Genomic DNA, 13945 nt, shown 5'->3' on the forward strand with positions numbered 1-13945 from the left:
CATACAATAAAAACATTGAAACCATAATATTATCTCTAGATGCAGAAAAAGCATTTGACAGAGTTAACTGGAAATTTTTATTTGCAACTTTACACAAATTTGGTTTTGGAAACTCTTTCATAAATTGGATAAGAATATTATACAATTCCCCAACAGCTCGTATCAGAACAAATGACCAGACATCCTCCAGCTTTTGTCTCATGAGGGGCACCAGACAGGGATGCCCACTCTCCCCTTCACTTTTTGCAATTTTTATCGAACCTCTAGCAGCAGCATTTAGACAGGCTACAACAATTAAGGGCATAAAATGTAAGAACGTAGAACATAAAATCAGTCTCTATGCGGATGATGTGTTGCTCTTTCTGCAAAACTCACAAATCAACCTCTCTGAGGTAATTACTCTAATAAACTGGTTTTCAAGAGTTTCAGATTATTCAATTAATTGGCCAAAATCTACAGTTCTTCCCATTAACTGCTCCTTCCATAATTCATCTTCTGCCCCACTACAATCTGGAAATATTAAATATTTAGGTATTAATGTTTCTCCTAAGCTTTCAGACTTAATTAAATTAAACCACATCCCACTTCTAAAGAAAGTAGAAGGCGATCTGACTAGATGGAAATCTCTACCCATATCACTCATGGGAAGGGTCGCCACTATAAAAATGATGATCTTGCCAAAAATAAATTACTTATTTTTAATGATCCCCAACAAACCATCACAAGATTGGTTCAGATCTCTGGATTCACATATTTCTAAATTCCTTTGGAAAGATAAACCCCCGCGTATCAGCTTAAAAACACTACAAAGAACCAAGGATAGAGGAGGATTAGATCTGCCTAATTTTCACCAATACTTCTTAGCCAACAGGCTTCAGTTCATCTCAGAATGGTTAAAATGTACACTCTTAGATGAGCCCTGGCTAGATGTTGAACAGGCACTATGCAATGATCTAGAGATTTCAGACCTACCATTTATTAGCTCAAACATCAAAAGACATGAATGCTTTAAAAGCATCAACATCAGCTTTTCTCTGACAGCATGGTGGGAGTTTCTAAAAATAACGGAGTCTTCATTAATCCCATGCAAACGTACACCTATCTGGAATAACCCTGACATATTACAAAACAATAATAAGATTAATTTCCCAGAATGGAGTTGTAAAGGAATTAAATACTTAGAACATATATTAGAGGGAACAGAATTTATTCCATTTGACAGACTAGTTACACAATATGGGATCAACAAGAAAAGATTTTTAGAATATCAACAAATTAAATCCATAGTAAAAAAGAAATTTAACCTCAGTCAAGTTGAATTACAAACACCACCAAGTGTGGTTCAATTTCTTACTCTTAAATCCCCCAAACTATTATCTAAAATATACAGAACATTTTCTAAAATAGATGAATCAATATCCCTTCCTATTGCAAAGTGGGAAGCAGATTTATCAGTCAGCTTAGACCAAAACGTCTGGTCTCAGATGTGCTTAAAAACCTTTAAATTGATTAAAAATCCCAATCTGCAATTAATACAATACAAAATACTGCATAGAGTGCACTATACAGGTCATCGAATGTTCAAGATGGGCTTTACATCCGCCAACAACTGCTCACACTGTCAAGGCAATACACCAGACAATTACATCCACGCTCTTTGGTTCTGTCCACCAGTGCAGAAGTTTTGGCACGAGATATGTGAAGACTTATCAAAGTGTCTGAAATGTAAAATTCCAACCTCCCCTTTAGTATGCTTGTTGGGAAATTTGGATGATGTCACTACAGAAACTAATACAGTCCACATGGTTTTTACTGCCCTATGCATCGCCAAGAAAACGGTCCTCATGAACTGGAAAAATAAAAATAATCTTAATTCTAGCCAATATAGAAACTATCTAATAGATCACATTAGTCTCGATATAGCCTCTGCCACCACATTAGATCAATCCCTCTGGGCTCCTTTGATCGGCTCCATCACCTAGCGGGGTTGGGGGGTCGTGGTTTGGTCCCGCCTTGGCTATTGTGGTTGATGTGGAGGTTGGGATGGGCTTAGGGCACCTGGAGGACCCCTAGAGACGTTATCCCTGGAGGGCTTAACCCGGGGGTTGTGTTCATAACCTGGTTAGTGGCTCTGGTCGCTCTCAGAGGTTGTTCTCCTCGTGGCTGCGTGCAGCGGGGCTGGAGGATGGTCTGTGCTGGCGGATGTAGGTTACTGGCCTGGTGGCCTGGCTGCCCCTGAGTGGATCCGGGGCGGGCGTGGGGGTTTGGGGTTCGGGGGTGCTTCGCCTCCGTGCTGGGGCTCTGGCTGGGCCTTGGGGGCTTCGGTCCTCGTCGGTATGTCGCCGAGGTTGTGGGCGGGTGGGTGCACGGGGGCTCAGCCCTGGCGCAGGGGGCCTCTTGTGCATCAGCCTAACCGGGGGGCTCTTCAACTGGCAGGGAGGTTGTTCCATCTTTGCAGGAGTCCACTCTGCAGGTGGGGGAGAGACATAGGAGAGGTGGAGAATAAACTTAACCTGGGTGTCTGTGTCTTGTGTAGTCTGGGAGATGATTGAATGTTGGGGTGGGTACAGTTTCCTCTGCGGTGGGGTGGGGTGGGCTGCCCCGGGTCCTGTGGGGCTTGGCGGTGCTGCTGCCGTAGGCCCCGGTCTGGATGGGCCTGGGCTCCCTTGCCTTGGTGGATACCAGAGGACGGGGGTGCCTATTGGGGTCAGCGGGGGAGCTGGCCCTAGGGAGGGACACCCTCCCCTCCCTTCTTTTCCTCCCCATCCCCGGCTGCCTCCCTCTTCCCGCTCCACCACACCCACCCACACAGGTAGGGCTTTGGGGTGCGGGTGTGTCACCAGGGTGCAGGGGAGACATTCCCCCCCCCTCTGTCCTCTTCTGGCCACCTGTGCCTCAATTTTATCTCACAACTTAGACATCCACATTACTTACACTCTCATAACACACACACACATATATATATATATATAGGGCCTTGAGGGTGGGCACGTTAACGGCGTCCAGTAGACGGTAAAGTGTATTCAAACCTACCTCTGGCGCCGGTGCCCACCTCTCAATTTTAAATCCATGTAGACATTGAGGGTTCTCGGGAGGGGCCGTGCTAACACCTGCTGCTCTCTGGCAGCAGCACCATGCTCTCCCTTGTTTTAAACACACTTTAGAGCAACACGCAGCAACACTACACTTGAGCGGGAGGAGGAGGGTATGGGGTCTTAACACACCCCCGTTCTCTGCTAGCCATCGAGGCGGGGGGGCTGGGAAGAGATGCTGGCTGTCCGATTGGCCTCCCTGCTGCTGCGGAGCCTGGGGCGGTCTGCTAGCCTCCACCCCGGAGGGAAGGGTAACATCTCTTGGGTCTGGGTGCCGTTTCCCCCTCTGGGGGCGAGGATACCTGGACCCGGGGTATAGAGTATGTTTGGGGAGTGTGATTGTGTGTACATGTCCATTTACGTTTATTCCTACGTTGGGTGAGTGCTGAGTGTTTGTATATGTGTGCATGAGGGTGGGAATGCATGTCTGTGTCTGTGTGTGCCTGTTTATCTGTGTCTATATGTCAGGTCGGGTCTTAGACTCCACCTCTCTGGGAACTCCCAGGCCCTCCAAGTGTGGAGGCCTATCTCCCCTCACCACACTCCCTGCCGGTGACTGATGCCCTCAGGGGTCGGTGCATTGTTGGTTCTTGGTGTCCGGGGCTGGGCGCTCAGGTCATGTGCCAGCTCACTCCCGGTGGCTACTTGGCGGGGCCTGGCGCCTGCTGCTCAGTCAGGCCTCTTCCGGGGCGCGGAGGGCCCTCGGGCCTCCGGCCTCTGTGCCTGCGGCTCGGTTCACTCTGGCACAGCTGGCTGCCGGCGGAGCCGGCGGGCACGCCGGTGCAGCCCCCTCTAGTTTCTGCCCGGTGGCTACTGGGTGACCCCTCGTCTGGGTATCCTCAGCCCTTCCCATGAAGGTGGCACGGATGCCCCTCCGGTGGTCCTCCTTGGGCTCTTGCACTCTGGGACCTCTGGATGTCTGGGGCCTGGATCTCCTCCATGCCTGCTTCATGCCCTGAGGGACAGGGCTATGGCTCTCTACATCCTCTTGCAGACCATTACATGGGGAAACCATTTGAATACAAGCGCGCCGACCCACACAGGTGTGCACACAGGTGTTCACTGTTTGTAGACTTAAATCACACCTTTCTTGGCTGCTACTTCAAAGCACATTGTGCGCTGTCTGTCCTGCGTGCTGCACAACAACATTCAATATTTAGTATTTACTGCTGTTTACACTTAGCTAGATTAATGCGATGGTGTTGTGTATAGTATGTTGCTTTGTTTTGTTTTTTTGTTTTTTTTGCTTGTTTTCTATTCTTTTTCTCTCAACAGGTGATCCCGGAGATATTTTTTTTTCCCCCCTTTCTCACTGTCCCTCTCCCCTTCTGTTTTTCTTTTCCTTCCTCTTTCTTTCTCCCTTTCCTATCCCTCACTCATGTCTGTCCCGTCTGTAACAACTGAAAATAAAATAAAATAAATAATAAAAACAAAGGTCGATCAAATGGACCAATACGGCAATGCCATGATGATCCATTTGGCAAAATAAATCCATTGGGTATCCTTGTTGGTCTTCAGACAACAATTCTGACGGCTAAAGAACCAAATGGGACAGGCAAAAAAAAAAAAAAAAAATTTGATTAGTGAATAAATCCATGAAGTCATTACTATTTAATGTTAAAGGAATGCTTGGTTCATCATATATGTATATATATATATATATATATATATATATACACACACACACACACACACACATATATATATATCCAGATGGGTGTGGTCTGCTTTTTAAACAATCCCAGTATGGAAAAGAAAGAACTGACAGCTGGAGCATCTCAAAAAACAGATTTTAAAACTCACCAATGGAAAAATTAAAGGCTACGATAATTTGTATGTCGATTTGTTTATGTCTATTTATAGAGCTCCATTTCATTTTAGCAAACACATTTTATCTATTGTCACATAAGATTCTGTTTGACCTGAGACATGAAAAAATAACAAACATAATGATTTACTTCCATTTTATGAAAAGTATTGATGATTGCAAGAAAAATCGTAACAGCTAGGATTTATATATAACAATAACAACCATTAAATCTCACATTGTTGTGAGAGGAGAAAGACAGGATATAAGACATGCTGTGGAAGAGAGCCAGAGATTAATAAGAAGTAAGGTGTGTTTATAACACCAGAGAGGTGGAAACACATTGTGAGAAAGGTGATTGAAGAAGAAACACTCGGTGCTGTAAGATAATTACACTTCACAAGATATCTTGGAATAAGAAAAAATATCTAGACTTTAGACAAGTGAGAAATATCTTAAAAGAAGTGTTGAGACACTCATTCCAAGTACTTTATTAAGTCAAATAAACTCAAAACTGGCCCATCAATGTTTCTTTCAGCATCACCTCTTTCTCACTTTGAGAGGACGGTTATTGCGGTCACCAGTCTTTCACAAGGGTAACAACCATTCTCACTATTAGACAATTTAGAATCAATCAACCAATTAACCTAACTCAGTTAAGTGCTTGTCTTTGGACTGTGGAAGAGAGCCCATAGGAAGAGGCCCAAGTCAGATGGTAGAGTCAAACCCAGGACCTTCTTGCTGTGAAGTAGCAGCTGCACACTTGACTGTGTGTTAAAGTTTGAACAACAAAAGTTCAAGTGTGGGAATTATTACTAAAAATGGTTGTAAGATAACAGTGTCATCTCAAACAGTTTGTTGGTGATATGCATGTAAAGTAACTAATTTTATTATTTATAAACTAAATAAGAAACAAAAGATATTCTCAAAACAAGATTAATAATTTTATTCTTTGTGTTCTTAGTATTTCACTGAATCAGCATTCACACCAATAATAAACAAAATGACCAACAGCAATAGCATATATTGCTTTGGAACAATCCATTAACTTGCTTCATGAACAGTAAAATAAAAAATCTAGATCCTAACTAAATGACACGTCTTACCATACCTTATTCAATGAAACTTAAAAAAATATAAATTAATTTAGAAAGAAAAGATGCAATATTGTGTCAGACTGGCTGTTTGAACGTTTCTTTGCTTCCACAGGTGGATGTTCAGAATCCATCGGTGGGTTAGTCTCGGGGGCAGCACATACTACCCTCTGCCCCTTCAACATCCAAAAGACACCATCTGACTATGACTTTCTACTTCCCCAACCAGGTAGCCCTCCCTAACAGTGCATGTACCTCCTCTCACTCAGCCATAGCTTCCTGTGCATGTCAGCTGTTTCATGCTGCCTGTCCTGTCTGTGTTCCTCCTGCAGACATGACAATGCATCTGTGCCGTTTGCTGTGCTAACTATAAGTGCCCTTTGAAAAATGTTGTATAACTCATTGTTTTTGTTCAGTAAACACAAATGATTACTATATAACACGATATTTAATTACACAATTTTATTCTGTGAAGTTAAGTGTGGTACACTAATTATTGGAGCCATTTAATAAGCTCCCTGCTATAGTATGATCTGATTATGAGCAGGAAGCATGTGTATGTCTTTGTGTCATGAATGGATGGGTATGTGTGAGTGAGTGAATGGCCTGGGTGTGTGTGTGTGTGTGCACGGCTGGGCACAGCCCAGTGTTTGAAGCTCACTGTCCCTTTGGGACATTGCTGCAGTTCCCCAGGATGTGGCCCTGCCTTTGGTTCCAGGGCGTGTGGCTGGATGTTCGGGCGTGATTGTTGATCTGCTTCATTGGGGGTAGCTTATTTGGTGTGGGGGTGGTTCTCCGGAGCCTGGGGGCCCTGGGGCTGTAGTATATATATATATAAAAACACCCAGCACGCCCCTGCGGGCGGTTTATCCTTCAAGATCGGGTCCTCTACCAGAGGATGTTCCTAGGACTGCGCTCTTCTGGACAGAGATCTCCAATGTTATGTATGTTCCCGGGATCTGCTGGAGCCACTCGCCTAGCTTGGGAGTCACTGCACTTAGTGCTCCGATTACCACTGGGACCACCGTTACCTTCACCCTCCACATCTTCCCGAGCTCTTCTCAGAGCCCTTGGTATTTCTCAAGCTTCTTGTGTTCCTTCTTCCTGATGTTGCTGTCATTCGGGACCGCTACATCGATCACTACGGCCGTCTTCTTCTGTTTACCACCACTATGTCCGGTTGGTTAGCCACCACCATTTTGTCTGTCTGTATTTGGAAGTCCCACAGGATCTTAGCTCAGACATTCTCCGCCCTTGGGGGCCTCTTCCATTTTGACCTTGGGACGTCCAGGTTATACTCAGCACAGATGTTCTTGTACACTATGCTGGCCACTTGGTTATGCCGTTCCATGTATGCCTTGGCTGCTAGCATCTTGCATCTTGTGGCGTTAACGTCATTTCAACCAGACTTACGCTGACAGCACTAGTGGGAACACAACGAATATGACTGCACATTTACTCTGACATCATCCTAGTGCAAAGACAAGTGGAAGCAGACAAAAACAACAAGCACGCATGCTACAAACTTTACCCGAGTCATTTAGACAGCCGTTAGCACATGATTCTCCTTATGGGGACCTGATATGTTTAATATGCTGCTGAGAATATAGCCCAGAAGAAGTGTATAGTATAGCTTTTATTTTAGAAAGAGCCATTTCTCTGTAATAAACTCTCTTTTCCAAAGATGAGTGATTCCTCAATCAGATACAGGGCTCGCAAAAATGCTAGCCCGACGTCCCGGGGCTAGCGATTTTTCCAGTCGGGCTACCAAAATCTCTCTCAGCCTATCGTAGGAAGGAAAAATATATGTCAATGCTTTTGCATTCTTTCGGAAATGTAGCTGGGTAATTATGTCATTGGCATCGGTGAGCCACTGTCAATATGTGACATATTGAAATCGCGTTTGAATTTGCGCTTGTTTTTTGCTTTCACTTTGCAATCGCGCGAACTGTGTATAGAGATCGACAGCACTGATTGGTGAGTGATGATAATTTGCGCACCAATTCCTCTGACATTGTCTTATCAATCATTAGCTTACTATGCAAACATGACAAGTGAAATCTCCCGCAGCAAGCTTAAACATGTGAGACGTTGATCGCGCAGAGGATCGCTGAGCGTTATGTGAGTGGGTGTGTAAAAGCAGCAGGATATATATTTTAGTTCTGCTGAGCCAAATAAGACAGGTCAGGGTGAAGAAGTGACAGCCAAAGAAAAGCTTACCACAAAACGGAAAAGTTATGACAAATCTGACTATAAGGCAAAAAGAAAGTGCAGCTTTATGGTTTCATGGACAAAAGAATTTCTGTGGCTGCAATATGACGAGCTAAATAACCATGGGTGCACATAAGTGGTCCGCAGGTGCGCATTCGCTGTCAAAATAAAAAACGCGCACAAGATAAGAAGTTGCAACGCGTGTTTGCGTACATAAGATTTCCAGGAGGAGGACAGACATTTGTTTAGAACTCTTAAAGATGTCGAAGAAGCAAGCTCCCTTAAGCAATTTCTTTGGTGTTCCTCCACCTCCAAAGAAATGTTACGAGTCCGAACCACATATACCACCATATATTCTTTTTTTTTTTTTTTTTTTTCCATGTTCATGTTTTCATGTTCAGGCACTTTACTTTAACTGTGATGATATCATTCCAGAACTCCAACATATGGTCTTCATTTGAATACTCAGATATATCTGACTGATTATAATCATTTTTGTATATTTGATGTCTTAGCACCACCTCAGGGTGTAGAAGAGTCACACATTCATGCCGATTTCATCCTTTTTGTACTCTCTTTCCCAGTCCTCCAGCATGCCTTTAGTATGTAATCCGTAGGACTGCAAGACTGCACATAGTTTAGAATTCTTAGTCAGCTACCTCCTCATAGAATAAGTAGATACTGTCAATCAGGAGCGAGCAAAATATCCCAAAACAGAACTCTAGCATCTGGCTTGTGTTCCCTTACAGTATTTGAAGACACCTTAAACAGCTGCCCTCCATCCCAGCCTCCTCCTCCACCTGTGAGACACAGCTTTACTGAGCCCTCATCATCCTCATCCTGTAACTCTTCCATGTCATCCAACTCTGTTATCACTCAACTACACATGCCCCCCTCTGGACACGAGCATGTCCTGTTAACTCCAGGTAACATTTTGTTTTGTTTTTTTTAAAAAGCTAAATAAATCATTTTAGGGCATTATATTTCTCAGTGTAATAAGTGTTACACTTATTATTTACAACATTACTTTGCTCGTGTTGGCTTGTGTGACTGACTTTCTCTGTTGTCCAGACTCAGTTTTTGGAATGGTGAACAGTGCTGCTCCCTTGCATCCAGCCAAAAGGCAAACGGACAATGTGAAAAGCTCCAGAGGCATCCTGGAGTACAACCATCCAGGTACAACCTCTCACTAAAGAGACCATCCTGTCTCTTTAGTGAGTGTTCACTGAGCTCATGGGCAATTAGTAATACTGAAAACATATGTAAGTAGTATTAAAGTTGTTAAATTGTAGATAAAGTCACAGAGGCAGAACCCTGTGCTGGGCAAGCTGGATCCGTGGATTCGTGCAGTTGATGGTAAACTCCATGACTAAGCAACAGGGGATCTTAATATAGTGCTCGGTCATTGTATAAATGACTGCATGTTTTATAGGTTTCAAACCTTTCATGTTGGGATTGGAAGATCAAAATTTTTAGATCTAGATGCCTTTGAAATTGTGCAGAACCAAAAATCTCTCCTTCGGTTAACCAAAGGAGAAATTTTTGGTTAAAAGGTTCATAGAAGAAAAGGTGTTTTTCGTGTGTTGACTCGAGAAATCTCATCAACATGGATTCTTCTTTATGTCCCTAGCAACTTTTCAATGAAGACAGTAAGACTGCTTTTGTACAAATAGGCTTGATTCCTTTCAGTCAGAGGAGTAGAAAGGCAGTAGAACATCTAGGAGATTTCTACATGATTAGAATCTCATGACTTCATGAAAAATGTCTGAAATCTGAAGGTGCAGGAAAAAGATCAGTATGCTGATAAGCAGTGTTTAGTCTTCTCCTTCCCAAGTTTTCCACTGACATCATTTCTCTCCTCTTCCTCCAAGTATCACTGGACTGTTTGCAGGCACCAGCGAGGCCACCCAAGCCATATCCCAGGAAGATTCCTCCAGAAATACAACCAGAAAAACCACACAGCCTGGAGCTGGAGAGTGAAGATGCAAAGATAGCCAAACTGATGGGCGAGGGTTTCGCTTTTGACGATGTGAAGCGAGCACTGATGATTGCTCAGTACAAAGTGGATGTGGCCCGAAACATCCTGCGAGAATTTGCCTTAGTGGCCCCCAGACTCAACCTCTAGTCCTAACAGAGTGTGAAAGTGGAGCACAGCGATGAAGCCGTGCCTCTAAAAAGGGCTTCTTTATTCTCTTTGGTCTCAGAATTTTAGGGGAAAATAGTGAGGAAAAGAAACAGAAATATTTCAAGGGAGACTTAGTTTTTTGTTGCCAAATAGAGATGACATGCACAACAAAGTGGCTAAAACCAAATCACTGCAGAGCACAGGGAATCAAAAAATGGAAAGATATGGATGTGAATGATTAAACCTGTGAAAAAAGAAGAGGCTTGTTATGTTTACAGTGAACTTTGCCAGTGCTGGCCTCTGGTTTTAATTCTTTTGTGTGTCTGGGTGCGTGGACCAGATCATGCTACTGCTGCTACTGTCATATCACATTACTCAGATCTGAAAGATTCTTATAATAGCAAAACAGTTTCAGCTGCACGTTGTCAGAGGGTCAGTTTTCATAACCAGTGGGGTGAGCCTTTCTCCAAGATGTTTCCTCTCTAGCTGCTTTCCACCCTCTCCTCTATTTAGTGCCTTCTGTTTTACTTCCTCCTCCTCTTCCCGTATGTATTTTTCAGAATACTCCATTTTTGCCCAGAGTTTGACATAGTAATTGTACTACGTGTAGAGGAATAAATACTTCATTTGGACAAGAAAAGCAGAGGAGAAGCATGGGAGGGCTAATTATGCTCCTCGCTTCTGTTCCTACACCGGGGAATGTTTATTATTATGTTTTTCATTTTTGGGCAGCAAGCCTAGGAATGTATTTGTTCTCCATAAGTGACCTTTACCTTTTTTCATTCCGTCAGGCCTAGTTTTTTTCTTTAAGTGATGGCGTGTTTAATGTTTGTGGATGTTTGATTTGTCTGTGTCTAAAGCCAAGTTTAAAGAAATGACAGGAATGGGTGCAGTTCCATAAAACATACATATCTGTTAGATCTCAAGAGATGAGACGATCCACAGCCACCTGTCTCCCACTGTCTCACACTGAAAATGTTCACATCCACACATGATGGAGGAAGCACTCTCAGCCTGATTTTGAGAGAGTGTGACTTGATAGCTTGCACGTGAACACAATGGAGAAGAACAAAATACTGCAGAGGTTTCAAAACGCAAGACCAATTATATGCACGGTCATTGTAATGTTAAAAACCCTTACCTCACAATATGGCATCTGCTACAGGAAAAACAGCATAAAAACTTGTTGCAGTTTGTCAAGCACATGGTGCTTGACAAACTGCTACAACAACTTCAATGTTAATCAACCAAAACAACGACAGGTTAAAGCCTAAACCAAGAAAAGACACAATAGTGTCATAATAAAGAAACTTATCATGGGATGTCCCTCGGCGCCCTGAGGCTAACTAAGCAGTGTTTCAGGGTTTCTTTATCACAAAGAAAAGTTTAAAGCCTATTCTTGAAAGTGCAGTGCCTGTCTCCTAAACCCAAACTGGATGATCTGCTGCCCATTCTGTTTTTCAAAAGTTACAATTTTAGCCAAACACATGGGGTTGCATCTTAAAAGATATCTGGTGTAAAACTCAAATCAAACATCTTGTGCTACCTGGTGGTGATCCCTTTGTGATAAGGGAGCAGCTGAAGACAGCTTTTATACAGAGTATGCAGACCATAAAATCAAAATTTTATGGTCTGCAGTGACCTTTCCCTTCAGGGGGACTAGTTGAACCTAACAATTCCACATATTCACAGAATCCACTGTAGGAGTCAGGTGTTAATATTTGTTTCTTTAATATGTCAAATATCTGAAATTCCATAATAATTTCACCTCATAATTTGAGACTGTAATAAAAATTTACTTTCTAAAGTAATTTTTGAGATTTCCTGAACAATTTCTTTGAAGAAAACAAGCTCAGGTGATGTGACACGTTGTAAATCATTTATCGTTTCTGTAATTGCTTTCATGCATTTGTCAAACCTGCGGATTTGTTGACATCGTGTCTTATCATATGAACAATTTATCCTTTGTTCTGAGTTTTTAAGTCAATAAATCAAGACTCCTTAGTACAAAAACAAACAACCGAGAGCAAAAAGTTGAACTGTCCTTAGATTAAATACTGTCGTATTTATACGTTTAAACTTCGCTTGCATGTTTTCTTACATAACATTCGCAGACAGCATGCTGCCTAGATTAAACTAGGTGCTATTTTCCTGTTTTCACTTCCACATTCCAATTTTATGGTCATTCACTGTTAGACTATCAAAATAATCAGAGTTGATAAGTGATAGTGTTTCATTGTTTGTTTATTTTTCACAGAGCCCACTCTGATTGAGGCTTCTCCCTTTTCAAATGGAAATAAAATGGTTCAGTCAAAACTTTGTTATACCGTAAATACAAGAAAATGATATTCACAAATCTACTAACACAGCTCACTGGCTTTATGTGTTAGTCTTTAAATGGTCCAGTTGTATTTATAGTGTGAGTGTGATCCCCAGCATGAAGGCCTTTTTTTTACTTGAGTATTTAGTTCATGTTTTGGAACAAGCCAAGGTTTTTAACAGGCTTCTCCATGATAAAGTTCAACAGACTCACATAGCTACCAGATTAACATGCAAAAATGTGAATGTGGCTCTACCCCAGCCTAGTTCATGTATTAATGGAGACAGGGAGTTTACACATATCTGGAACCACAACACTGATATTCCACATTCTGATATGCCATTTAGTGGCATTCCCCCTTAATTCGATGGTTTACTTTTGCAGTGGTTCTTTTGTATAGCAACCATCTTTCCTCCTAAGCTCAGTATTGTCCATTCTGTTGGACACCCTTGTAATGGGCTTAAATAACCTTTGGTTGCAAAGGGCAATTTTAATGTTCTGAATTCATTTAGATATTAATGTGCTCTAGTGAAAGAAATGTATTGATAATATGTCATGCATAATGTGCAGTGTATGTTTATATTTATGTTATTCATGCTTTTTCTTGATTGGTTGATTTTTTTAAAATCAATAATAAACAGTCACAGTTACCTATTAAATGGTTTGTGTTCATGTATGCCAAGGTTATTAACCCTAAATCTGATGTGTGCATGCCCTTTCACAGCGCTTTTCTGACAGCTTGTGTTTAAAATACACTCTTTTAGCCAGTGGCTTCTAGTAAACATGCAACAGTAAAAACAAAGGTATCCATCCTCTTGCGCTTATTCAAGCGTTTCACAAGCATGTTTCACAATTTGCACTAATTCAGGAATCAGACAGAAACAGGTTGGTGGCATTGACCATGTTAACTCTTTTGTGCACATAGTCAGTTTTCCTGTAGCAAGGGTTAGCATAGGAAACAGCATTTGAATAATGCAACTGGATTTCATTAGAGACTCAATAGAGACTTGTTCAACTAAAAAAAAACCGGCAGTCATTGTTCATCTCTCAGAAATATGACTGTCAGGTTTGCTATGATGGCATTACTTCGCTTAGGTGTCACGTTAGAAAGGATACAAAACATTTTCATTGTGATGCAGATGATACCCGGTCTTGTCTATCTGTTAGGTCAGATGACACACAATAATTATTTAAACTACAGGAAATAAAAACAAAGACCTGGACAACCCCTAACCGGTTGTGGCTGCTGGGTAGCCCTCTTGGATAAAATTTGGATAAAACTGAGTTAATTGCCCA

At 42.3% G+C, this 13945-nt stretch overlaps 1 protein-coding gene across 3 annotated transcripts in view; it reads left to right on the forward strand.

Annotated features, from left to right (window-relative positions):
• The window catches only part of cblb (Cbl proto-oncogene B, E3 ubiquitin protein ligase), a 101447-nt gene extending 88148 nt beyond the window's left edge, over positions 1 to 13299 (forward strand). For 2 of the 3 annotated variants that reach the window (XM_006800536.3, XM_035911955.2), the window contains exons 17-20: positions 6109 to 6222; positions 8954 to 9130; positions 9276 to 9380; positions 10076 to 13299. In XM_006800536.3, coding sequence (XP_006800599.1) covers positions 6109 to 6222; positions 8954 to 9130; positions 9276 to 9380; positions 10076 to 10329 — 650 coding nt within the window. In that variant the 3' untranslated portion in view covers positions 10330 to 13299. The remainder of the gene's footprint in view (positions 1 to 6108; positions 6223 to 8953; positions 9131 to 9275; positions 9381 to 10075) is intronic. The other variant, XM_087847127.1, reaches the window with a different exon arrangement.
• The last annotated feature ends 646 nt before the right edge of the window (positions 13300 to 13945 follow it).

This window comes from Neolamprologus brichardi, chromosome 10 (genome assembly GCF_056152115.1).
Source record: "Neolamprologus brichardi isolate AB-2024 chromosome 10, ASM5615211v1, whole genome shotgun sequence".
NCBI classification, from domain to species: domain Eukaryota; kingdom Metazoa; phylum Chordata; class Actinopteri; order Cichliformes; family Cichlidae; genus Neolamprologus; species Neolamprologus brichardi.